At 38.6% G+C, this 25,156-nt stretch overlaps 1 protein-coding gene across 1 annotated transcript in view; it reads right to left on the reverse strand.

The window, feature by feature from the left end:
- The window catches only part of NRAP (nebulin related anchoring protein), a 50,336-nt gene that overhangs the window by 1,307 nt on the left and 23,873 nt on the right, over window positions 1-25,156 (reverse strand). The window contains exons 21-41 of the mRNA XM_030488170.1: window positions 24,160-24,258; window positions 22,049-22,153; window positions 21,466-21,573; window positions 20,527-20,838; window positions 19,368-19,472; window positions 17,106-17,204; window positions 15,293-15,397; window positions 14,825-14,932; window positions 13,926-14,039; window positions 12,285-12,482; window positions 10,391-10,495; window positions 9,406-9,504; window positions 8,520-8,624; window positions 8,049-8,156; window positions 6,081-6,392; window positions 4,466-4,570; window positions 3,673-3,771; window positions 3,452-3,556; window positions 1,793-1,900; window positions 803-1,114; window positions 409-561 (exon numbers count right to left, since the gene is read on the reverse strand). Coding sequence (XP_030344030.1) covers window positions 409-561; window positions 803-1,114; window positions 1,793-1,900; window positions 3,452-3,556; window positions 3,673-3,771; window positions 4,466-4,570; window positions 6,081-6,392; window positions 8,049-8,156; window positions 8,520-8,624; window positions 9,406-9,504; window positions 10,391-10,495; window positions 12,285-12,482; window positions 13,926-14,039; window positions 14,825-14,932; window positions 15,293-15,397; window positions 17,106-17,204; window positions 19,368-19,472; window positions 20,527-20,838; window positions 21,466-21,573; window positions 22,049-22,153; window positions 24,160-24,258 — 2,964 coding nt within the window. The remainder of the gene's footprint in view (window positions 1-408; window positions 562-802; window positions 1,115-1,792; window positions 1,901-3,451; window positions 3,557-3,672; window positions 3,772-4,465; window positions 4,571-6,080; window positions 6,393-8,048; window positions 8,157-8,519; window positions 8,625-9,405; window positions 9,505-10,390; window positions 10,496-12,284; window positions 12,483-13,925; window positions 14,040-14,824; window positions 14,933-15,292; window positions 15,398-17,105; window positions 17,205-19,367; window positions 19,473-20,526; window positions 20,839-21,465; window positions 21,574-22,048; window positions 22,154-24,159; window positions 24,259-25,156) is intronic.

Below are 25,156 nucleotides of genomic sequence, written 5' to 3' on the forward strand. Positions count from 1 at the left end.
AACACAAGGTGTCTTGCTGACATTAGGAAAAAGAGAAGCAGAGTTTTCAGGGAGTCCCTTCCACTTCTGCTTTCTGTGGAGGTACCAGGACACTTAGAGATCTGACATCTACAAGTTAGGGGAAACACATCCCATAGTATAAGCAAATCCTCTCCCTTGGCATTTCCTAGTCCCTACAGGAATTCCTCAGCCATGAAAGTACTGAATTCCCTTGAGAGGTTCCTTCAAATTAAGGTCTACACAAAGCCACAAAGCTTTGTGTGGGAAGTGTACATATTCTGTTGAAATAAAGGGGAGAACTGTAGACTCCAGGAACCATTCTAAAGCATTAAACAGGCTCTGTGCCTGTCTGCCTTCTAGAGAGCAGAGCTGTTGAGATTTGTGAGAAGAACAGTTTACTCTACTTACAACTCCACGTCCATACTGGGCAGAAGCACCCTGCAATGCCATTTCCCGAAGGTATGCCAACTCAGCAGCTCTTCTTGCCATTTCCACTTTGTGAGAACCTGGGGGAGTCCAGCCAATGCCTCTGAGCCAGTTCAAGTCAGACTTGTATTTTACCTGAGAGAATGAAACATACACCAGTGTGTATTATTTTCTTTGGCTCTAATCAAACAACACACTGCGTATTCAAGAGAGAGCATACAAAGAGCAAGAGAGTCCATAATAAACAGATTATTCATTTTCAGCAGACTGTAGTTCTTTCAAGAATGTGATTTTGTTGACAGATAAGGTCTGCAAAGCATGTTGCCACAGATAGCTCTTAGCACTTGGAAACACACTGTCATTCAGCTGTACTTACATCACTCTGCAGCTTGTAGGCCTGCTTTGCATGCTTCACATTTAGCTGCTCAGGATCACAAGTGTATTGGTGAAAAGGCTGCTTGTAGTTAACACTGCTTGCAAGCTGCTGGCTTCTCATAGCATGGAGGAATCCTGGCTGGTTGAGGTGACTCTGGAACTGTGCCATGTTTTGGGCGTATCCACTCCTGTACTGGTTGTCACTTTGGAGTTTCCCCACTCTGAGGACATGCCTGATTTTGGGATCGTCATTTGCACTGAGGAATCCAATCTGCTGGCCTCTGTCTCTCAGGAACGCTTCTCTGTATTTGTACTGCAGGAAGTGCAGAGAAAAATCTCATTTTCACATTCAGAATACCTTCACATTCTGTAATAAAATAACTTACCTTCCCCTAGATCCTGTAGTGCCCAAAGATCAAGGGTTGGTTTGCTAACAAATTACATCTCCTAATCTAACAAGACACTTTGGAAGAATGCCCTTTGTGATAATCTTTAAAGGAGTACAAAGACTTAGGGACCCCAAAATACTCATCTCAAAAGCAATCAGAGGTCCTCTTACCGTTGCACTCTTGGGCACACCCAATACACAGCTCAAGCAACAAAGCTCCTTCATCTTTAGCTTTCTTGCCAACTGTGGTCTTCTGTGTTCAAAGGTGACCCACTTATTCTAGACCATGCTTTGTTCATAGCCTAGCACCTATTTCATTTAACTACATCATAATATGCCCTCTTCTCAAGAATAACTAACTCTTTGAAGTGAAACAGAACAGCCTGGTATTGGACATTATTAATGGGAGCCTTTAGTTGGAAATCGTTGCACATAACTGGCATTTGGATTCACTGGATCACCAATTTTCCAAACCAGAACAAGGTTCAAATACATCAGAATTCACCCATTTTTAGAGGGTAGGGGTGGCATGGGAAGAAGATTGGGAAGTGGGGGATTCATGGGAAGAGGGCTGGGAAGTGTTTGAAACAGAACAATGCTTACATCACTAGCAATCTCTCTTGAAGCCTTTGCTGTCTGGAATGGGATGGCGTCAATCCTAAAATCATAGCCAGATGCCCTTGTCTGTTCCCAAGATGTTCTGTAAAATTTCTGTGTCGAAAAGAAAAAAAAGTCATTTCCCCATGCAGTTTCTTAAATGCAGTCCCATAACTGCAGTAATAAATGTTTTATCCTACTGGGCTTATTTGTATCAAGAGTTATCAGTACCATCTCCAAGGTTTTGATCCAGTTCTATAGCACTTCAACTTGTTTTCTCTTCACCATAATGATAAAATGCCTCATCTGAAAAGTGCCACCAGGGTTTCCTTTTGTACTTGAATGTGGTTGGTTTTGATGTGATTTAATTTCTATTAGAAACTGTGATGCATCACTCACATCAATATTGCATTGGTATTGCCCTTATTCTCTCTTTTGATGCATCCACTTGCAGTGTCTTGGGTTTCATGGCATCATAATTTCAATACCAGTTATTTCAAGCTTTTCAAATGATCCCTGTCTCTATTCCCAGCCACATGTGGCTTCATTAACTCATATGGAGTAACAGCCAGTTCTAACATATTTAATGTGACTTTGAGGATGTGAAATACATTTACATCCTGAAGAGAAATTGCTCTAGATTTTGTTCTTCTTCCATTAGTAGCTTTCTTAAAATAGCTTCCAGTCTGCAGGTCCTGCTACACAGCCATGGTACCTCAGCTGACATTTTCAGCTGTCACTTTCTGATTTTACTCATTTGCTTTCAGTAAGTCTTTGATTCATCCTTTCTGAGATTTGTGACCACATGAAAACAAGCACAAAATCCAGTTCACATTTTAAAACATATTCTTCTGTTTCACTCATAAATTCAGTGCTAGGGGGTGCTAAATTTGAAGGTAAACTGAGATGCCAGAAATCCTGCAAGTCGGCCTGGGCAGAAGCAAGGCAAGCATTACTGCACACCCTGCTAACAGGTCTAGAGCTGACCTTTCATCAGTGTGCAATCACCCCTTTGTCTTTTTACCTTCTCCTCTATCACTTCAAAGAATGTAAATCCTGCTTGTTTCTTTCACCTATATAGCACCTACCACCAAACTAGGAACTCAAAGCTTCTTATAAACTAAGGTCACTCTGACCCTGCAGTTAAAGACAACTGCTATTTAATCAGAGAACAGTAGATTAGGAATAGACTGAGTGCCTCTGTCTGGAATAACATGGAAACAAAATCCCTTTCAACCAGTTCCACTCACTGATTCAGTTGCATCCAAGTTGATGACAAGTGTGCCTAAGGGATCAGTCCAACAGAGTGTTGCACAGGTAGATTATACAGTCAAGGAAAGAAGATTCTCCCTTCTCCCCCATCCAAACATAAGTAAAAAGATTTAAACTTGTAACTAACCAGACCCATACTGAAGGACTGAAATACTTAATAATAGCTTCCTGCCCTGAAAAGCAGAACTAGTTCTCAAAATAAACATCAGCAGACTTTTCCTGATCCTTCCAGCCCAAACCTAGCAACATGTTGTTGGCTGTTGCCAGAGTCACAACCTCTGGCTTTTCTAGTTTTTGTCAGGCCAAAAGAACCTGGCTTCTACATATACATGAAAGTTTTGATTCCCAAGCAAGTTTACCAAATCAACTCCATGAAGTAAAAGTCTTACTTACATCACTGAGGTGAAGTGCATTCTGGCGGGCTCGGATAAAATCTGGATGATCAGGAGGCAGGGTGTACCTGTGCCTGGCTTCAGAGTCTCCAGCCTTGTACAGTCTCTGTGGAGTCAAAAGTCATTGAATGCAACTGATACTGGAGGCAATGTTGAGATCAATTCTTTTATGCACTATAGTACAACAAAAGTTAAGATCACTCATAGTAAAATGAAACCTACATCACTGCACTGGAGGTAGCTGGTTTTCGCATGAATCAAATCTGGAGAGTCAACCACAGCAGTGAACTTCAAACTTTCTGGCTTCTGACGGTACTTTATCTGAGAGGGGGAGGAGGCAAGAAGAACAAACAAAGGGAAAAAAAAAAACACAGGATGTTTCTGTTAATGATATATCACAATTCCAAGTGTGTGATAACTGGAGTAACACATAAAAGCCACATTCCCTAAGCCACAGTATTAAAAACATACTGTTCTGCTATGGTCTCAGTTGCTCTTTCAGCTAGGGAATGGGCATATCACTGTAGCCTTCCTGTGGTGCCCAGGCACTAAACTTCTTTGTGTGTGTGTGTGCGTGCAAGAAGGACTTCCCACTGAAAGCTCACATGCAAAAAGCTTTTGAACACTACACTATTGACAGCTCATAATTTTTCTCCATTAATGCATGATATCAAGCTGGCAAATGCCCCTTCAGTGTGGTTGTCAATGCTGTATCTTTCTATATCACTTCCATAACCACCTGCTTAGAATTTCATAATGGAGTTTACTGCATTTATTTATTGCCACATATTTTGTTTATACCCCTGTGTTTCATTCGGAATGGAAAATATTCAGCAGGTGTCACACAGTGGACTTGCATCTCCCATACTGCTTCTTGGTAACTTACACCTTGTATAAACAGGCTCCCACATCAAAAGGCAATGATAAGCTACATTTGTAAGTGTCATGTAACGAGGAGCCTTGATGGTAAACAATTCCTGCAGATGTGCTATCCCATGAAAGATTTATCAGTTACCTCGCTGATGAGCTCTCCAGCCTTCTTTACACTTTCTATGTGCGGAGATCTCAGAGCCATCCAACCAACTCCTTTCATGAAGTTCAGGTCTGATTTATAGCGATGCTGTTAAAAATGAAAATTGTTAGCTATCAGCTTTGTATCCACAGCTATTAAGGTTTCTTAAAAAGACTCCCTGATTCCTATTAACATTTTGTGGGTTTTCATTTGCCGTGCACATATCACATAGGAAAGCCAAACTGTTTGCATTTGTTCATTCCACTAGGAATTAAATAATGTATCATATGCAAGTTACAAGAGAAGGCCCCACGAGTGAATTAGTATGATTCAAAGCAGTAATAACCTGTTTGTACTGGGCGTAAAAGAACCCCTTTTGAAATAATTTTCTGAGGTGAGTTCAAGTCAGGAATACTAATTATTTTATCTGGTATACACTTCCTCATTAACCCCATTTCTAGGAGGACACATTACTCTTTCTTTACTCACATTAAAGGCTTACTCTACCTCCTAAAGAAAGCAAGGCAGACGCAGTAAAAAATGAAAGCCAGTAAAGCACCCACAATCCCAACAATTCTGACTTCTCCTTCAGAGTGACAGTGGCTTACTGTGTGACTTTAATCTAATCACCTGCTTTTCAGGGGTTTTTTTTTCCCCTATATGCAAAAGGACACAACAGCCAGGTAGCCGAAGCATGTTGTACATTACTAGATACTCAGGCTATCAGACAAAACCACCTTCGCTTCTCTGGATTCCTAACCTGGGGGGTCTAAATGCAAAGAGTCAAGTGCTGAGGTTCTTACCTCTTACCCTGTGCCTCTGTAGGCAGAGCTTCCTGCTACAGAGCAGCTCAAGACGCTGGACCCTAAACTGTCACAATACAGCTGCCTGCATCCATGCAGCTTTATGCATGCACTCAACATCTACATCTGTTTAAATGCACATACAGCCAATGGCTTGTCACTAAACAAGGGGTCTAAGGCAAAATGAGCACAGATGTGGCCCATGCTAAGATTCCATCATTTCTGTCATCAAAGTTTGTCTGAACTTATAGAATCATATAATCAACTAAGTTGGAAAAGACCTTTCAGATCATCAAGTCCGACCATTACCCCAGGACTACCAAGACCATCACTAAACCATATCACTGAGGGCCTCAAACTTACATTTGAATGAGCAATTTCTGCAAACACATCTGGGGAACTGGTTATTTGATACGAGCATTTCTGTTTGCAAAATGACTTTCTAACATATCCCAAATCAACCTCTGAGCATTTAACCTGCTTGAAGAATTCTGCATGTAGAGCATTGGCTGTCAAACCACTGACTGGCTGTGATCCAAACAGCTGAGAGATGATTGTGTATATCCCTCAGCTTTAGAATAAGTAACATGGACCACAATGATTTTCTGTCCTGTTCATAACACAGGAACCTCTAATTCATTTATATTCCATATGTGAGGAGCAATCAGATATCTTGCTGCTACATATACATCAGTTTACAAACAATCTTTCTAAAGAAACACTGACCAATGTCAATACACAATCATCTGTGTCAGTCTTTCAAAGCTTTGTTATTGATAAATTCAATTTGCTGTTAACAGAAGGGAAATCTTTACCTCACTCTGTAGCATGTGGGCTCTTTTGGCCCACTTCATCTTCATGTCTTCTGGGACTGCTGTAAATTCATGGAGTCTCCTTCTGTAATCTTGATCACTTGCTAAGGCCTGGGCTTTCCTGGCATGGACAAGGTTCACCATGTCCATGGGCAGATGGTACTGCGACCACACTTCTTGGGACCTCTTCTTATACTCCTGTTCACTCTGTAATTTGGCAGCATGCAGGCAGTGCAGCAACCTGATGTCATCCAGAACACTTCTGGCACCAATGTGCTTTCCCCTCTCCATCACAAAGTTGTGTTTATATTGGTACTAAAAATGAGAAAGGGTAAAAGTGAAACAGTGCCAAACTTAGACTGGCTGCTGTAACTAACTAACTTAGGGTAAGTCACTGAAACATCTATGCTGTCTGTAAAAACAGCCAAGGTATGCAGCATTAGAAAGTAATTATTTGAATATCTCATTGCTCTCAAATTTAAATACCACAGTAGTTGCAACATTAAACACATCTCAATACATTCTCTGAATATGCCCAAAGCATTGATCATGTTTAACCTCAGCTCATGTACTTTTATTATCTCTCATAGAATTTTATTCCTATCGCTAGGAATGAGAACATAAGAGAAACAAACACAAAGCAGAAGAAAAAAAAAAATCTATACCAAAGAGAAACATCATGCACTCTGTACCCTTCACATTTGCAAATGCTACCCAGCTATTTTAAAGAGTAAATTCAGTTTTTCTGGATCAATAACTGTGTTGAGAAGCCTAAGATGGTGATCTGAGCACAAGAATAAGCACCAGCAACCCCTCATTCTCATCGTAGATGGGACTATGACTCTCCCTATGATCTTGCATTTATCCTCTCTGTGAAATAGTGATGATGATGATAATGCTTATTTATACAGCATCAACAGGGTGCTTGGAACTTTAAAGGGAAGGCCTGGGCCCTGAAGAGTTCATAATGTAGTTGAAATGGGATAATAACACTTATCTACCACACAAGAGAGTTGTGGGGATTAAATTACAGTAGCTAATGTTTATAAAGTGCTTCCAAGATGAAGGGCCAAATTCAGATCTGTTGTAAGTGGATGTAATTCTATTATGGACTTGTACCCTTTAGAGCAGATCTGAAGCTGTAACCAAAAGCAGTCTGCAAAATATGGTTAAGTATACATTATAAATGACAGCTAAAAACAGTTGCTTCATAAAACAAATATACATTAAATATATTCATATTTTATCACATTAGAGATTAAATATGCAACTAAATACTATACATAATGAAGACTTCTTTTACCAAATTTAGTTCAGTTGTCAGTTTTTCCTAGAATTTATTAAATTTCTTCTGAAGAAGGGATGAACTTAGACTTTCTGAGAAATGGATATCGCCATGTCTGAGGGTTTTGCAAACAAAAATCCAAACGAGAGGATCTTTTTAAGGATAAGATTTGTTTCCTCTATTTCCTAAATTAAGGGAACAAATATTTACAGGAGCATTCCCTGATTTTCACTTCCTAACCAGACAGGCAGCTCCTGATTTTCAGACATTCAAAGGACGCTCAGCTTCTTCTAACTTCATTTCAATCCAGGAGCACTAAGCACTTCTAAAAGTCAGCTCAAAGCAGGGTGGACAGAATTAGTGGGTACTTTATAATATGAGAAGCTGAAAGCCTGGAAAGGAGCAGAATCCCTCAGATTTGTCTGTCTGCAAATACTTTAATTCACTAGCTATTTCCCACTGGAAGATGTTTAACCGAGCTTGGTTCCCGATTAGCGGCAATTCTTCCTCCTCTTTATTTTTTTTAATTCACACAAAGAATCTCATTCATAAGTAATATATTCTGTCTCACACTTGTCTCACATGGTTATGGAGTCGCTTTAATTCAGTAAAATCTGCTTTAGACATTGTTTTACATGAAGTTAACAGGAATTAGGCAAGAAGGAAGGTTGAATCATTCAACTCACATCACTGGCAATTTCTCTGGAGGCCCTGGCAGTCTGGAACGGGAGTGCTTCCGTTGTCAGCTTGTAGCCTTGAGCACGTAGATTATGCCAAGATTCTCTGTATTTTGCCTAAAGTAGGAAAAGCACAATGTAGATTGCTGTTTCACTTTTAAATGCACAAAGGAACAAACAAAGGAACCCTCTTTCATTTGTTATTCTGCGTTACAGTCGCATTCTTCATAATCAAAGGATTTTTTTAAGTTATCTTTGGGAAATCCTACTAATTCAGACAAAACATGTCTCGTTCTTTATGTAGATTTAATTTACTCACAACCTTATATATGCTAATGGAGATAGATATCATTATAATCAAATCAAGGAAAGAATAAAGAGAATAGACCTAAAAAGTCCTCTACTTATCCATCTTTCTTGCCACTGTACAATTCATCCTCCATCCCAGAGAAATATAAGAAATACAGATCAAATTCTTACATCACTGAGGTTGGCTGCATTTATTCTTGCCCGTGTAAACTCAGGCAGACCCAGTGTTGGTGTATAGTGATGTTGACTGTCCTCTCCTGCCGCTTTATACAGGCGCTAGGAAAGAGATCAAAAAGGCAATTGCAATTCATTTCCTTTATTGTTTCACTAATGTAACAGCAGGACCTAAGTTGTTTACGATTATGACAACTATAGTCAACCAGCACAAAAACGAGCTAAGACTATGCCACTGCAATTGCGACGGGGTTTTCTTCTGGGCATAAAAAACTTTGACATTAATTTTTATACATAAATCATGATACCAACCCACTACATTGTTAGCCTTGCACTGTTATGTTCCCAGCAGGCCAAAAGTAGACCTATGAACGTTAAGCACATCATGAATGTGTGTTAAATAAAAGGGTAGGCATTTCTGTTAGACTGGCCATATTTTCTAGCTTGGATTTTTCTTCATGTTATTATAGATGATTTTGATAATTTGCCTATGGGTTTTGTCCTGTATTTTTCCCAAATTAGAAAAGTGATTATTTTTTTTTAGGAGCCCCTTAAAGTGGACCATACTATGCAAATGAGCTCCCTTCAGAGCACCCCAAAGACCTGATCTTTTAAGGCTCTGTTTCATGTACAAAACCTGACAATGGAACTCTATTGTATGGGTACTACTTAAGCTTTTTAAAAGAGATTGCATTGAAAATGGTATTAAATGTTTGGAAATAATAAAATATGATCTAACTGTGAAAAAGCACAAATCAGTGATGCTTGTTTTCTTTTTGATGCATTTTGCTTTCAGAACAGGGTTGTCTCTTTCCCAATCCTCCATCCCTAGCTTGCTGCATTTTGAAAGGCATATTTTCTCACTCACGTTAGGAGAGCCTACCTCATTAGCAATCATATTGCTGAATTTTGCATGAAGGAGGCCAGGAGAGTCTGTCACCGATGTGTACTTGAAGGAATGTGGCTGCTGACGATATTTACTCTGAGTTCACACACAAAGAAAAAGGAACAGAATAACTAAAGTGTCTTGTCAGTCAAGGGATTTTTTTCCAATGCCAGTGGTCTAGTATTGCTGCTTCTGCTTGTAGCTCTACTTTGCAAAGGGTGTCTATTGACCATTAAACTAATTTACCTTTTGCTACTCTCAATTTGGTGCATTCAAGTCTCACGGGGGAAATGAAAAGCACATAAGGAGCAAGGTGTAAAAAAAAAAAAAGTGCTGCTATGCTGAGTACAGTAATGAGGTTATTTCACTCCTTGGTGTCATTAACTTTGGCTAGTGGAATTGCACTAAAGCAAACCCACCCAGAGAGAAGGTGCTGCACAAGCCTGCTGAATTTTTTTGTTAGCCAAACAAGGTTCCACCTGGCCTGTGGTCCTATGTCCGAATTGTGAACAAAATAACTGCAAGATCACTGCAAAAACAATACTGAAAACAACAGCACATAAAAGCAGCAAGTGAAAATCAGACTAAGACTGTAAAGCAGGAACAGAGCTGAGGACAGTGTAATATATTGGGCCCTCACAGGTCAGTCTAATTTTAGAATAATAGTACAAGGTACTTATATAGGCACAGACTGATTTTTAGTTGAAAAATTTAAATAAATACTAAAATAAATAACATAAAATAACAACCTCCTGGGTCTGAAACACAGGAGAAATGATTTGTGAAAACAATTAGCAAAGTCTGCAAAACCTTGAACTCCTTCAACTTCACCCATCTGCAGTCAGGACACGAATAGAATGATCAAACACAAGGGGAGGGAGCCTAGCATTACCCAGTGAGTCACTTTGCCAGCCCAGTTTAATAGAAAGACATCTGGCAAACTCTTGTTTGTAGTGGAGAAATCAAACCCCTCTTTTGTTACCTCGCTGATGAGTTCAGAAGCTTTCTTCTTTCCTTCAATCTCTAGAGCCCCTGGAGTAATACATCCAACTCCTCTCATAAAGTTCATGTCAGACCGGTATAAATTCTAAGGAAAACCAAGCAGAAGTAATTACAAGTTTGCATTTGAGATGCCCTATATTTATTCATCCAAACCCACACAATAACAGTATTCAAATAAATCCATTTAAAATTAGTATCTACCACAGAGTTCATACGCATTATCTTACATTCTTGTCTGTCTTTATGTGTCTGTGTGCGTTCAGCCCTGACAGATCTACAGTACAGAGGCAAGATTCTGAGGAAAATTAAGTCTCATGAACACTGAATGATACTTGGACTCCTAACTTCCATTTGTAACCCTGAAAAACCTTTTTCTAGACACGTTAATTTTTTTCATATATAGAATGTAAATCACAGCTAGATATAATTTATTTATAAATATATATAAGACCAGTTTAGAAAAGTGCATGAAAAGATTTTTTAAAAAAAGCTGGAAACCTTTTAATAGCTGGAATTGTAACCAAAACAGCCTTGGGTTTTAATAGTTCTGAATAGTCAAATATAATTAGGGAACACTAAGGAAAAATACCACTAAGCCACTATACATACTTTGTTAAAATATTTTCCAGACCACCAAACCCAGCAGGGACTCACTGGAAATGCTTTTTCAAAAGTTACCAATAGGTTACTGGTAGATACCTTAGGACAAATGTTATTTCATTTGATGATGATAAGTGTGTGGAGGAGGATTTTCTGCTTAGAAAGAGCTATACAGACCAAACAAGTAGTAAAGCACAGATTTGCCTACTTGATGGATATGTGGAAACTGCTGCTGCTTACTGTGGGAAGAACTAGCTTTAGTTAATGAGGTGTTTTGGTTCAGCTACCCACTGATAATGGAAAAGGACTATGCCTTCATTTTATTGAGAACCAGCTCCTCTTCCATCCAGGTCTAATCTCTAGACTCAAAGGCATCATGGTGCTGCATACAGGAGTTGGAAGGTAAGAGAGAACAACAGTAGAAGGTAGTCTCTTGTCAGCTCCTAGTACCAGAGAGAGCAAATTCTGTCCTCCAAGATGTGTTGCTGCCAACCAGCATTTCACTCCCTACTCAAAGGCATGGATGGAAACCTGCCCCAGAATCTCTGATTACATGTGTTTTCATCCAAGTTTGGGCAGCACAGCTGGCAACTGATGTTTATACTTGTTTGAATACAGTCTGACATCTTTAAGACCGTTGGCTGAAAGTGTTAAACTGAGATACAGAAGCATTTTGGAGCCAGATACAGCCCCTCCTGAGGCAATGTAATCTATTAAAAGCCCTTTGCTCAAGGCTGTGCCTACAGACACAGCCTATCCTTGAATTTGCAAGGCATTATCCAGTTAATTTACTTGAGATTATGTAGGGAGCTAAATTCATCCTTCTTAGAATTTCAGTGGTTATGTTTTGGGCCAGAGCTCATAAATCTCTCAAAAATCAGATTTTTGACAATAGGCATCTTTCTTGTGGAGCTACACATGAATTTCACCCAGATGCAAACCAACTCGAATACTAGCTGGCAACCAGTCTACATGGTTAGCAAGATCTTAAAAAGAGTATGTTACAAACAGTGCAATCATCCTTACTCGCAAACACTTCTCTGCCAGATCATCAAAGATTACTGTGCTTTACCTCTTGGTATAGCATGATCACACACATTGTACAACTGCCCAATAAGATAAATGTCTCATTCCTGAATGTAATCAAGGGGGAACAGCCATTGTTTATCCCTCAGCTACTGCTCAAATACATACTGTCAGCTGTCATGATTTGGAACAGAACTTTCTTGCATCAAAACCAACAGGGAAATATTGCTGGGATACTTTGCAATTACCTCACTCTGTAGTTTGTATGCATTCTTGGCACACCGCAACCTCACATCATCAGTCAAAGAAGTGTACTGGTGTAGCAGCTGTCTGTATTCTTGTTCACTGACCAAAGCCTGGGCTTTCTTGGCATGCACCAAGTTTATCATATCCAGTGGCAAGTGGAAGTGAGTCTTTGTATCCTCAAAACCTTGCTTATATTTCACCTATCAAATTAAAAACAGATCACATAGATAGCACAGCATGGTAATTAGAATTCAGGTTTTGATCAGAAGACACATTCTCCATATTTCTTCCATTTTCCAGTATAAATTATTCTTTTTAAAGGTAAGTTCCCAACTTGTTTAACTATACTGTGAATGATCGATACTTAGTATTAGAATATGTGGCAGCCTATTCTTCATCAAAATAGTAGCCATCTACATTATAGTCAATTAAGCTGAGATATCATTTATATTTTTTTGTTAAAACTGGATACATTGACTCTACGGAATTACCAAGCTGATAAATGAAATCTTAATTCACTGCATTTCTAGAAAGCACAAGAAAAAGGTGAAGCTACTGCCTAAGGATAAAATGCAAACAGCCATATTTATATTAGAATTAGTACAAATCTTCAATCAAATTATTTGTTGGTCTCCATTGATTCAGCCAGTTTCATTTCATAATTTTAAACGTCATTTTTAGTGGTTGGTTTTTTTCACTTTTTGTCTCTGTCCGGGAAAAGAAAGGTGTGAAAATCTTCAAAGAATTTTTTCACATGACATTTCCCTATCAGATTATGCAAATTTGAGATGTTCAGGCATTATCATCCAGATAATGAACATCCAGAGTGATAGATGATCATCAAACTGACTTAGAACAACCTGACAGATGGATGAATTCTTCAGATGCTTGTTGTTACCTGTATGTCTAAACATACCATCACACAAGAGAGAAGCCCAGCACAAACTCAGCACTCATTGAAATCCCTGAACACTCTCCTATCTATATCCACAATCAGGCTTTCTATGGACAGTTATGGCAAGAAGATAAAATAGTTCTTAGATTATTTACATGTTTAAAGTCAGACAAACATTTCGCTGCTTTCTGACCAAGCCACAGTGTTCAAAATGCACTGAACAGTTACAATTCTTACAGACAATGAACAAATAATGTGATTCTTAGCATACACCAAGACCAAGTGGGAACCATTTCCCAACCAAAAAAGCCCAACTTGAAATTCCATAAACTCATTCATCCTTCTGTCTTTCAGGAAAAGAGTAAATTGTAAGAAATTACTGAATAACTTTGTATCTCTACCAAATTTAATTTACTTCTGTACAAAGAGCACTACTAACTCTCAGTTAGACCTGCCTCTGAGCGATACTTTTACAGAGAAAAATATTCTGTGCTAGGCATCAGTGGTATGCCGCAGGAGATCATGCAAGAATGCACAGTCTTTTATTTTCAAATTAATGGAATTGTAAATAATGTAAACCAATGCCAAGAATATCATGATTATATCTGGAAAGTGGGAGAGAAAGCCCTAAGTTTTAAATAGTAAGCTATTTCACAGCTAGCTCACAGCTAAGTGTATCTTCCATCAGGAACTACTTACTGTTAGGAAACCAGTTCCAAAATGCTCACATCTTCTTTCTTATACTTACGTCACTCTGCAACGATGCTGCATGGACTGAATGAGCAATATGAATATCACCATCCAGGCCACGTGAGCCAAGCATCTGTCCTTTCATTTTCTGAAATGCCTCCTTATACTTGTGCTACAAAGGAAATAAGAATAGAAATGTGAATAGAAGTGAAGCATTAGTCAGATTGTTAAAACCTGAATAAAAGGGTTTTCATGGTATAGAAAGAGAGCTACAGACAATAAATTCTGGCTATACCCAATATGATAATAAATCTGAATGGACCTTTAGTGGATACTTGGAAGACCTCACCTGTGCAAACATTTTAATATTTTATCCTATTGAGAGAAAAACACAAAAAAAATACAACGAACACTTACAAACAGCTGGAGTTAGTTACCTGCTATTACACAGGTGGCGGAAGACAAGAACCTGGTACAGGTTCTCAGAATCAGCCTCTGAGGAGCCTCTCTCCATAAGCTCTCTAGCAAAGTCAGAACAACTAACTGGTCTCCTACACTTGAAATTTATCTGTATATCTCTACAGCCTTCAAAGAACACTCAGGACAAACCCTGAAGGGTAGAAATTCCTGAATAAGCAATCTCTTCCAAAGCTTGCCTAGCTAACAGCAGCTGACAGCTCCTGAACAATCCCTGTGATTGTCCAGTCATTTACAGCAGGTAAGTTGGCCAACTTTGCTAAGGGATGTTTGCTTTTGCAAACCTTCCTTTGCTTAGTTACTAGTAACATTTCATTGTGGCTGCACCTCCAAAAGCACAACTAACTAGACCAAGGCCAGATGTCTCCCAGATGTAGAGTTGTCTGGACATGCTGTTCCCAAGAGTCACTGAGCAGAGCAGAAACAGTCTGGAGTGACTGACATATCCTACCGGACAATATCAGCAGTAAGTTCACGTACATCACTTATGATTTCACCCGAAGCCTTTGCTGCCTGGAAGGGAATGGCATCAAGTTTCAGTTGATAGCCACCGTCTTTCATCTTTCCCCAGGACTCCTTATAGCGAATCTAGGAAATACAGTACAGGAATAAAGAAGAGTTGCTGTCAGAGGGTTGACACTGCAGCATTATTGCTATCCTAGCAGTGTTCCCACGTTAGTTTCATTCTAATCCAACACAGACGGCTAACATAAATTAAACTATCAATACACAAGAGGAATAATCACATTAAAAAATGTCCATTATAAAAATGTATTCGTTCATTCTTAATCTAAGTTAGGAGAAGATTGACTTCTCACATTTAGACCAGAGAATGATCATACACTAGGGAAAGGAAAGAAATTTAGTATGCTTTCCTGTGAAAGACTAACAGCAAAGCACTGTCAACTTTTTCACTTTCTTTTAAAATATTAAAGGTCAGATTTATACCTCACTGATATTCATAGCATTTAATTTGGCCTGAAGGATTTCAGGAAGATCTGTTGTTGGTGTATACTGATGCTTTACACTTTCTCCATGCTCCTTGTACAGCCTCTGCAAATAGAGATCAATTTCAGTAGCAAGTACTCACTACACATACACATTGTTCAGACAAAAACATTGACAAATAGTTCTGTGGAAAGCAAAGACTACAGAAAAGTGACAGTAGCAGTAACAAATACAGGCAAATGTATCACTCAAAAAGTATTCAAAAAACTTTTGAATATTAAGTTGATAAGACTTCCAACATATGTGAATAGGGAGAAGGAGCATAAACAGCAATTATTAAGGATGTGCAGTGGCCCACCAAAACTTTGAAATTCCACAGAAATATGGGGACTTGAAGTTCCCCAAACACATCTCTCCAATTTTTAGCAGATAAATATAATAGTAATTAGCTGTGCGATTACTTCAAATTTAGTTCCAGAGCTAGTTGCACAGGAGTGCTCGACAGTCAATGGCAGGAGAATAAAAATACTCAGAAGGTGAGTGGTCCCATAGTAAAATGGGTGTCTATATGAGCTACTCGTATAAGTTCTTGGAGGCAGAATATAGGGTTGGCCCAGGACTAGCTAACTTTTAGATGTTTGCAGATAGGCAAGAGGAGTTCTATGCAGTTAACTGGAACTTCCCCTATGGTGGCTATGCACAGTTCACCTCTTTCACATTATCTTTCTTTCCTAGTTTAGTTTCTTCTTACATTGACACCATAATTTCAGATGAGCACAGATCACCATTTGATTTGGCCTTAGATATGATCCATGTCTGGACCACCTGACTTGCCTTTCCCAGGCTGTTATTTCTGTGTGAGGGTTTGAAACTAGGATGAAACTCTCCATTTCACCCTGCTGCCACTTTCTTTAGCAAGTACACCCACTTGTACTGGAACTCCATAAGAGGAAAATTAATGCGAACTCCATGTGTGAAGTAGAGCAGCAGACTGATTTTGACTGTGGCACAGTAGAACAAAATGACTTATATTTATCCTGCCTGAGATGTAAGCCTTTTGGATCTTATTAATTAAACCAAAGGGATAGACACTATAAGTATTACAATAGCATGTGTTTTACACAAAGTCTTTCATCTTCTTCTTCACTTTAAAAATATCTATTTTCAAAATAAAACATCCTCTCATGTTTGAAACTTGTCTTTTTTGAGTGACTTTTGCTTACTATTCACTTCTGTATTATCCCAGTTAAGTCTACAATATTTTTAAATCGCTCTTCTATTAAAAATAAACATGTTTAAACACCAAACAGCCTCAATTCTTCCCTTTCAGGTTTCCCCTCCTGGATTTCTCTCTCAGCAGGATGACAGCTTGAAATAATTTATTTTTTTCTTCCTTGTCATGCTGCCTTACATTTTGTTTTGAAAGCATATGCAGAAACTGAAATTTGAAAGATCTGTTTGAAAAGGGGAAAGGACCCCAAATGTGTTCTTCCTCAAGGAATTTCAAGAGGCCAAAAGACTCTGAAGGTCAAAGGTCAGTCTTACTCTTAAATTTTACTTCTGGAAAAAAAGCCAATTGGACAGAAAGCCCTTTTTACATGAAACTCCCATTCATTTTACTGGCATCTCTATGACTTCCCATTCCAAGTTAGAAACATGCTCTTTGTGAGATGCACCACACCAGAACACAGAAGTTTCATGGTTCCCAAGGATAATCTCAGAGAAAGAAAGAGAGAGAAAGCCAGCGCTTCAATCAGGTCGTTCAAAGAGGATACCACTCTTATAATCATAATGTATATACATTATAACTTACATCCACAGCCTGGTTATAACTAATTCTAGCCTGGATCATCTCAGGAGTGTCTTTAATACTGGTAAACTTCAAAGCATATGGATGCTGACGGTACTTCTTCTGTTGAGCAGAAAAAGATCAAAGCTGTGAATTTTGTGCTGCTCTTTCATGCTATTTGAAAGAGAAAAATCATAGGTTGCTGGAGATTAGAGTGAATTTGTGAACATAATTATTATTCCTCTTTCCTCATCTTTATGTCCTAGGTACCTTCAGATTAATATTTGTTTCAATTTAACAATAACCTTTTGCCGATTAATATTAAAGTATTTCTCCCTAAACATAAGGAAAACATCTCAAAACTGGATTTTGCCTACCTAAGTACTCCAGAACTCAGGATTTTAAAATCTTTTTCAGATTATTTCAAACACAGCATGACTGATTATATTTTTTATTGATAGTTTCTTCAAGCAAGAGATGATATACATTTGTAGTGTGTTAATAATGGCAACCATTTAACTTACTGTTCCAGGGTTTGGGTCTTCTCCTTACACTTATAGCAAATCTGTGCAGCCATTAACACTATGCCTAATTTTTATGGTATATCTTCTAGATAATTATATTAATTCTGCTTGCTTGAAAGGACCCATAGTAGTTTCTGAGAGACCTTGTTATACACACATAATTAAGATGAAGGCTGTTTGATGGCAAAATGTCACTTTTTCTACATGGCCAGGTCTCTAAATGCTTCCCTTCCTGCATTAGTTGTCCTAAACTCATCAATACTCTTACCTCTTTTCCAAGTAGTGCATACTAAATTTTCCCAATGCCTGTGATGAACTCCCAAATCAACAATAATGTTCACGAGTCTTCTGGAAATTGTTCCTATCTCAGTGTTTGAGTCTAAAGGCATGTCATTCTCCTTTAAATTGAGCTGTGATCCACAGAAGCTCATCTGAGGCAACATCTTGATTCTTTGGGGACTCAAAATACCCATGTAAACCACATTAACCCTTCTAGGGTATCACAAGCTTATGAGCAATGTTTCATTTCAGAAAGCAATCCCTTAAAAATGAGCAATCTTTCTAAGTTTAACTGGGAACAAAAGTGGTTTATGCTTCGTCCTGATAAGCTTTAGAGACAAATAAGGGTTGACCAGAACATATCTACATAAAACTCCTAGAAATATTCTGGCAAATGCTTTTTAGCAGTATTACAAGAGCTAGTCACTGTGTGTATGTAAGAAAGGAGGAGGCTCATAGCCATCTAAAATTATTTAGTACTCACAAAAAGGTTGAGATGGACAACCTAGCAGGTCAAATTTCTGCTTGGCAGTTTTCACTACTATAACATCAAAATGGTATACCTCTACAGATTTAGAGTTACTATTCCAGCCACCATTGCTGTAATAGCTTTTATGAAGCTACCTTGCTTGACACTAGTTGAAAATCTAATTTATTGTGCCTAAAAACCCCATCCTTCTTCATTGTAGATGATTACACAGGAAAAAAATTGTGTTCGCAATCAGCAGATGTGAAAGGATGACCATATTTTCTGAGACACTACACTAGTGGTTATATTGTTATTCTCACTGAGTCAATAGGCAGATGATTCCTGCATCACCCATGGTTATCTAAAAAAATCACAGGATTCAGTCTCCTACTGCAGCAGATTTGGCCAGTAGGACTCCCTATAAAATAACAGTAACTGAATACTATGAACCTTTTAACCATTTCCACCAGGCCTGAGCAGACCTCATGGGACTGGCACAAAGGATTCTAGAGTTTGCCTCTTCCTGTAAATGATATTGGTCATAGGGAGAAATAAGGATGAAAACTTCTTGGGCCGATAGACAGCTACAGAGAGAGATATCTATATGAATATCAATAGCTAGCATGAATATATATGAAAAAGGAGCAAGAAGGAACGTGTATCTGTTACAAAAGCAGGTTCTGGGTCCAATGACTGGGTCTTTTCATCATCTCTACTGTTTTGCTTTATTAAAAAGGTAGGCTAGTGGGTAGCAATTGAGCACTGTTTGATTGCCATTATTATTCATAATATCATTTGTCACCTACTTTGTTTTTGCAAAGGCTATATGGACTCCTACTGGTGTGTGTTTGGTATCTGGTTTCCCTCTAATTACCAGTCCTATCCCTGGTTTTGAGGGCTTTCATGTGCTATGCCTTTTTCTTTCCCCTTTGAGTGGAAATTATTTTAATTTTATACAGACATTTTGCACGCATTATGCAGCAAATTCTGTTACATGCTGTCATGAAATCTCACCTCACTAATGAGTTCTCCTGCCTTCTTAGCCTGCTCCACATTTAATGACCCAGTGGCTATCCATCCAGCTCCTTTCATCCAGTTCAAATCTGCTCTGTATCGGTTCTGACAAAGAAAAAGAAAAAACCCTATTGTTGGTGTTCATACACTTAAAATGCCATTAAAGGAGTCAGACATCTCAGGAACAACAACCAAGTCAAATTAGTGCCTGCTTTTGTTTTATTCACTATTGTACAATTGCAAGGGAAGCAAAAAATTTAGAGAATGATATAGAAGTATTACGACTCACCAGCACTTGTGCAATATGCTGTGCAAGGTAATTTTTAGAAGTGGTCTACACCTTACTGTCGTTTGTAATTTTTACCCTAATGTGGCAAAAACTTCAGTTTTATTGTACATAGTGCACTGTTTAAAAGATCATTCATGATTTGCAATGATAAGAAAATGATATTTAGTATTTTCCAACCCCTATCTTTTTGTTATACTGGAGGGAATGCATTTAGTTTTTCATTTTCCATGTGTTTTTAAGGAGGAAGTGTACAGCAGTGTTTCTCATTTTCCTCATGAAATCTCTTCTACCAACAGTCTACTGAATTCCAAAAGCTTATACAAGCACTACAGCTGCCCTTCTCAAAGAAACCAGGAGGGTTTCAGTGGTTATACCTCAAGAAGACCTGTACAGATGCCTATCTTACTCTCCTTGAAAAGTTCTGACTTAAAACCTCAGAATGGAAGGCCTACCTTACAGTAACCATTTACAGTATCAGACAGTTTACCTGATGGTTACAGCTGAGAATGTAACCTGTAGGGAATTTTATCACTATACATTATTAAACCTCCCTGCACTTTAGGTAAAAAAAATAAATATACATCATATATGAATCCTAGTGTTTTATTAACATTTGAAGCAGGCTCTGAAGAAGCCATGCTCGTAAATAAGATTATAATTCTCCTCAAAACTGTACCCTTTTTGCACTGCATGTATCTTTTGAGCAAATAAGTGGTTAATATTTGCTAGTTTAATATTAACTGCTTAATAGTTGAAATATTAAGTGCAATATCATGGCATTATACGCGTAAACATCTGAATAAACTCAGCCCTAAGTGTCTGAATGGGTTGAATGAAGGAGCATTGAAATATATTAAGATTAGGACTTACATCACTCTGCAATCCATAGGCCCACTTGGCCCATGCCACTTTCATGTCAGTAGGCAGGGCTGTGTAGTCATGGAGAGCTGTCTTGTATCCTTTATCCGTGGCCAAATTCTGAGCCTTTTTGGCATGGACAAGGTTAACCATATCCATGGAGACATGGAACTGATTCTTTGTATCCTCAAATCCCTTCCTGTACTCCAGATCACTCTGCAACTTTGACATTTGAAGGGAATGAGCCATCTGTGAATCTTCCTCCACAGCCTTTACTCCAATCAGCTTACCCTTCATCTTCTCATAACCTTCCTTATATTTAACCTGTGAAGAAAAAAATAGATCACAAGTTATTGATCTAAGCTGCTGAACTGACAGCTCTGCTAGTAGTAAAGCAATGGTCTATCAGTGCTGTAACATGCTCGGTCCTCAACACAAGCAACTAAGAAGTCCATTTGCAAAAAAGAACTGGAATGCTTCAGAAAATTAGTAAGTGTTTATAAAGAATAAACCCTTTCTCAATAATATGTTCGCAAAAAGCTTTAAGAAATCTTTCTTTTTGGTTCTTTCTAGGAAAAACAACATTCTCTAAGCACTGAGGTCAGAAGGTTCTTTCAGGAATTTTCTGGCCAGGCATAGATGTACTAAGTCATGATGTTTTACAGGAGATTTCCACTTAATTTTGACTTCTAAAATTCACCCTCGGGTCAAAGTGAGAATAGAAAACCACAGTCGGTATGTGTGGAAAAACTCTGAATTGCTCAGAGCAAACCTTCTGACTAATTACAGAATGCCAATCACCCAGTCAACTCCTCCATTGCTTCTTAGCACGAATTGATTGAGGGTGGCTCAGGGCACTGAGACATATGTGACACATCCCCAACACTCTGGTAGCAACCTGGATTGTCAGCTGCCCTATGCATAAAGAAGGCTGATGAAGTCCATACTCACATCACTTGCCAGATCCCTCTTTGCCTTAGCTGTCAAGAATGACAAAGCATCCAGACGAAGCACAAATCCTTTTTCCTTCTGCTTCTCCCAGCTACTCTTGTAGAGTTTCTAAAGAGATGACAATAACACAGATTCTTTATTACTATCAATATATTCTGTTTGTTCTATAGTCACAGTGAAAGCTCTCAAATAACATCAGGCCAGCATACACTCCATGCCCAGCAACCATATGTTTAAATAAGACATCTGGTGTCTTCACGTACATATTGTAACTGTGGATACTGTGGGTACTGTAGCCCCATTATCTCACTGGTTCCAGTGAAATTGTCAGTATGTCACTCATCTGGAAGCATGTGGAAAATACAGCTTCAAACTCTAAAAGTGACAAGTCCTCAGAACAGCAGATGCGACTAGTATTCGATTAAGAGAAAGCAATTAAATTTAGATATAAAGTTTTTACATCTAAAACATTTGGACCTTTTCAAAGAAAGAACCTAACTTTTACCTACAGAACAAACATTGCAACAGCAGCTGTAACTATTCACAGGAGTGAAACCAAACCTCTATCTTTCTTAGACAGTACCTCACTGATATTGGCAGCATTTGCTTTGGCCAGTAGGAAGACAGGATCATCTTTGCTAATGGTGTACTGATGAAGAAACTGCTCTTTTCCTGACCTGTAAGCAACCTGTCCACAGAAAGCAAAGCATGGTTAACAAGCAGTAGCCCACATTTAATACTGAAGGAATATTGATTAAATCACCCCATATTATGGGATTTGTTAAGGTTAATTTATTTGGTGAGTTAGTCTTTAGCATCATGACTTTTTTTGCAAATATGCATTTAAAAGCTGACCCAGAGAGTCAGGTTGACCAAATTACTCATGGAAGCAGTGAAACAACATACGTATTAGGATAGTTTAATTCTCTTTCCTAAAGTCAGCTACTTACTGGGCTATAAAGCTGTCAGCAATTCAGTCTGTACAAAATGTATGCAAGAATATCTTTCATTCAATATTAAACTGCAGCTACTTTTTGGGTAGAATGAAAGTCTTTAATAGGGCACAGAAATAGTTAATTTTAGGCATGAAATGAAGAACACTGTTCTCTGCAATTGAATCTGCAGAGAAAGTTTGTGACCTAAATGTAATTGATGACATAACACTCCAGTGACAACTAACATTCCAACTTTGAATGAATATATCAAGGACCTTTTATGATCCAACTCGCAAACATCTCCATTTTATATTCCAGAGCAACATCAACAGAGAAATGAACTGCTCTGTTTCAGAAGCCCATGAAGTTGTTAGAGGAGCTGTTGAAAGGCTGAGAAAAGATGCCCATTCTCAAAGTTGTATTTCTTACATCTTTTCTTACAGAAAGGGTGGAAAAGAAATGTCCCTACTATAAAGCTCTAAGTCCATGGTTACTATTCTGAATTCAACACACGTACAGAAAGGCAGCATTGTCCAATACACAGGAGATAGCCAGGAGATCAGTATTCTCCTCTGATTCAATCTGGTGTCATCTTTGAGACACACAACACTCATTCAAGTAAGTGCTGTGTTTTTATTGATGTAGAGGAGCAAAAAAAGGAAACATGATAGCTGCCTGAAAAAGACAACTTAAGAAGCAGTAATGCTTCATTCACATAACAACTGAGAAGCTGACAGGATCTTCATTTCAAGGCACATATTAAAAGTAATTAAAAAAAGGTTTGACAAGTCACTAGTCTTCCAAAATTACTTGGTCAGCGATTTTAACAACAGGTTCCTCTTGTTTTGGAAACTTACAAGTGAGTTCCTGTCATCTTAAGTCCTGCCAAGGAATTCTGAAGTACTATTTCAGCCCTGAAATGGTCAGGCAGTTGGACTAGATGACCACTGTAGGTCCCTTCATACTGAAATATCCTATCCTATCCTATCCTATTCTATTTCACTGACAGTGTCGCCCACCCCAAGGAAGAATATGGAGTATTCTGAAGGCACCCACTTGGGGGAAATATGGCTATTTTAGCATTTTACTAAATCATAGAATTATAGAATCAAAAAGTAAAGTACTTCAGTAAAATAAGTAAAGTACTTTAACAGCCACAGCTGAAGAATGTGTTGTCTAACAAGGCTGATATAACTTGAGGTAGTCTGACAGGGCCCTCAGTGGAGAGAAACACAGAGCCTGGGATGAACGTGTGTCAGTACCTGTGCTAATGTCTGCCTTGCTTTGAAGCACTGCCTGAGGATCAGCTAGGAATACTGTGATTCTCCTCCAGCTTCCTTCCTCACTTTTACTACCTCATGGACAACCAATTTTCATGCAGATGACATTAATGCCTCGGGAATACTCAGGTATCCTCCCATGAATGCATTTCAGCCATACTTGAATCCAGCCTGTCACCAAGATTGCCTTGTAGAGGCATCCCCAGCCTTTGACATCATTTCTGAGAAGCCTCACTTGTCTATTTTCATTCCCATTGGGGTTTGATTTTTGTTGTTGTTTTTCTAGTTCAAAGAATTCAATGAGAGAATTCATCAAATAAACAAATAAAAACCCTTGGAAATAAATCTCAAGAAATTTCATATTCAGAAAGGTTTCATGACTGGGTTCTCTTCCACCACCCTCCCACTGTTCGTATCTCAGGAATGACCACATTGCGAGGAAGTTACTTGCAAAGAGACAAATTCAGTCAAGGACTCACATCACTTTGCAGTTCCTGGCTTTTCTTGGCATGCTTGATCTGAGAACTGTCAGCCACACTGGTGAACTTCAGAGCATCAGCCTTCTGTCTGTACTTTTTCTGCATCAAATTACAGCAGGTTACACAAAAGTTTCTACAATATTTACCTTCCCCAAAAAAGGTAGCGCTTTCAAAAAAGACATCACTGAGAGAGCCAGAAGTCCCCTGCAAATTCCCAACGCAGTTTTAGCAAGGTATCAACAACATAAGCTTCCAAATACTACCCAGTGCTAGTATTTCCGAGGTGAGGAGGCTAGTGCAAGAGTATGCCAAATGTATTGTTGCTGACAGTGCAAGCATGGATACTCTTTGGTGCCAGAGGTACTAGCTACATATCTTACAAGATCTAGTTGCACATCAACCACTGAGTGTCTTTCACAAACTGGATGTGACTTCATTCAGGGCCCAAGAGAGCTCTTAAGCTACACAATCAATATTGCTATCTTGTTTTCTTACATGAGACCTCTCAAGCATATGCACGTGTTATTCAAATCACTGAACATGTTATTGAGATATTTTTAAGTTACTAACATATTTCTAAATTATCAATTAAATTAAAAGGGGCAATTTCAGTGTCCTGAAGGTAACTTAAAATTCAGAATCTTGCCCACCATCTCCCAGCTCTTTCCAAAGCAGAGCTCAGCGTAGACACTAAAGTCAAGCCTTCCTGGGAGCAACAGCTGTGAGAGGACTCCATCAAGTCTTGGATGCGGGGAAGAAACATTGTGACTCATTCATCCTCTGGTACCAGTACTTATATAAAATTTATTTGAATGGACAAATTTGCATAGAGACTAATGTTTCTAGTTTGGTAAATAAGACTTCTCTTACTTTTATTCCATCTTACTTTTTGTTTTATATCTGAAACACACCAAAGTGAACAGAAAACTTCCACTGACTTCATCAGGCTTTGGATCAGGCCTGTTTTGTATCAAGGCCTCTGGCTCAGTCTTTTGCA

The sequence above is a fragment of the Strigops habroptila genome, chromosome 5 (assembly GCF_004027225.2).
Source record: "Strigops habroptila isolate Jane chromosome 5, bStrHab1.2.pri, whole genome shotgun sequence".
In the NCBI taxonomy this organism is placed as follows: Eukaryota; Metazoa; Chordata; class Aves; order Psittaciformes; family Psittacidae; genus Strigops; species Strigops habroptila.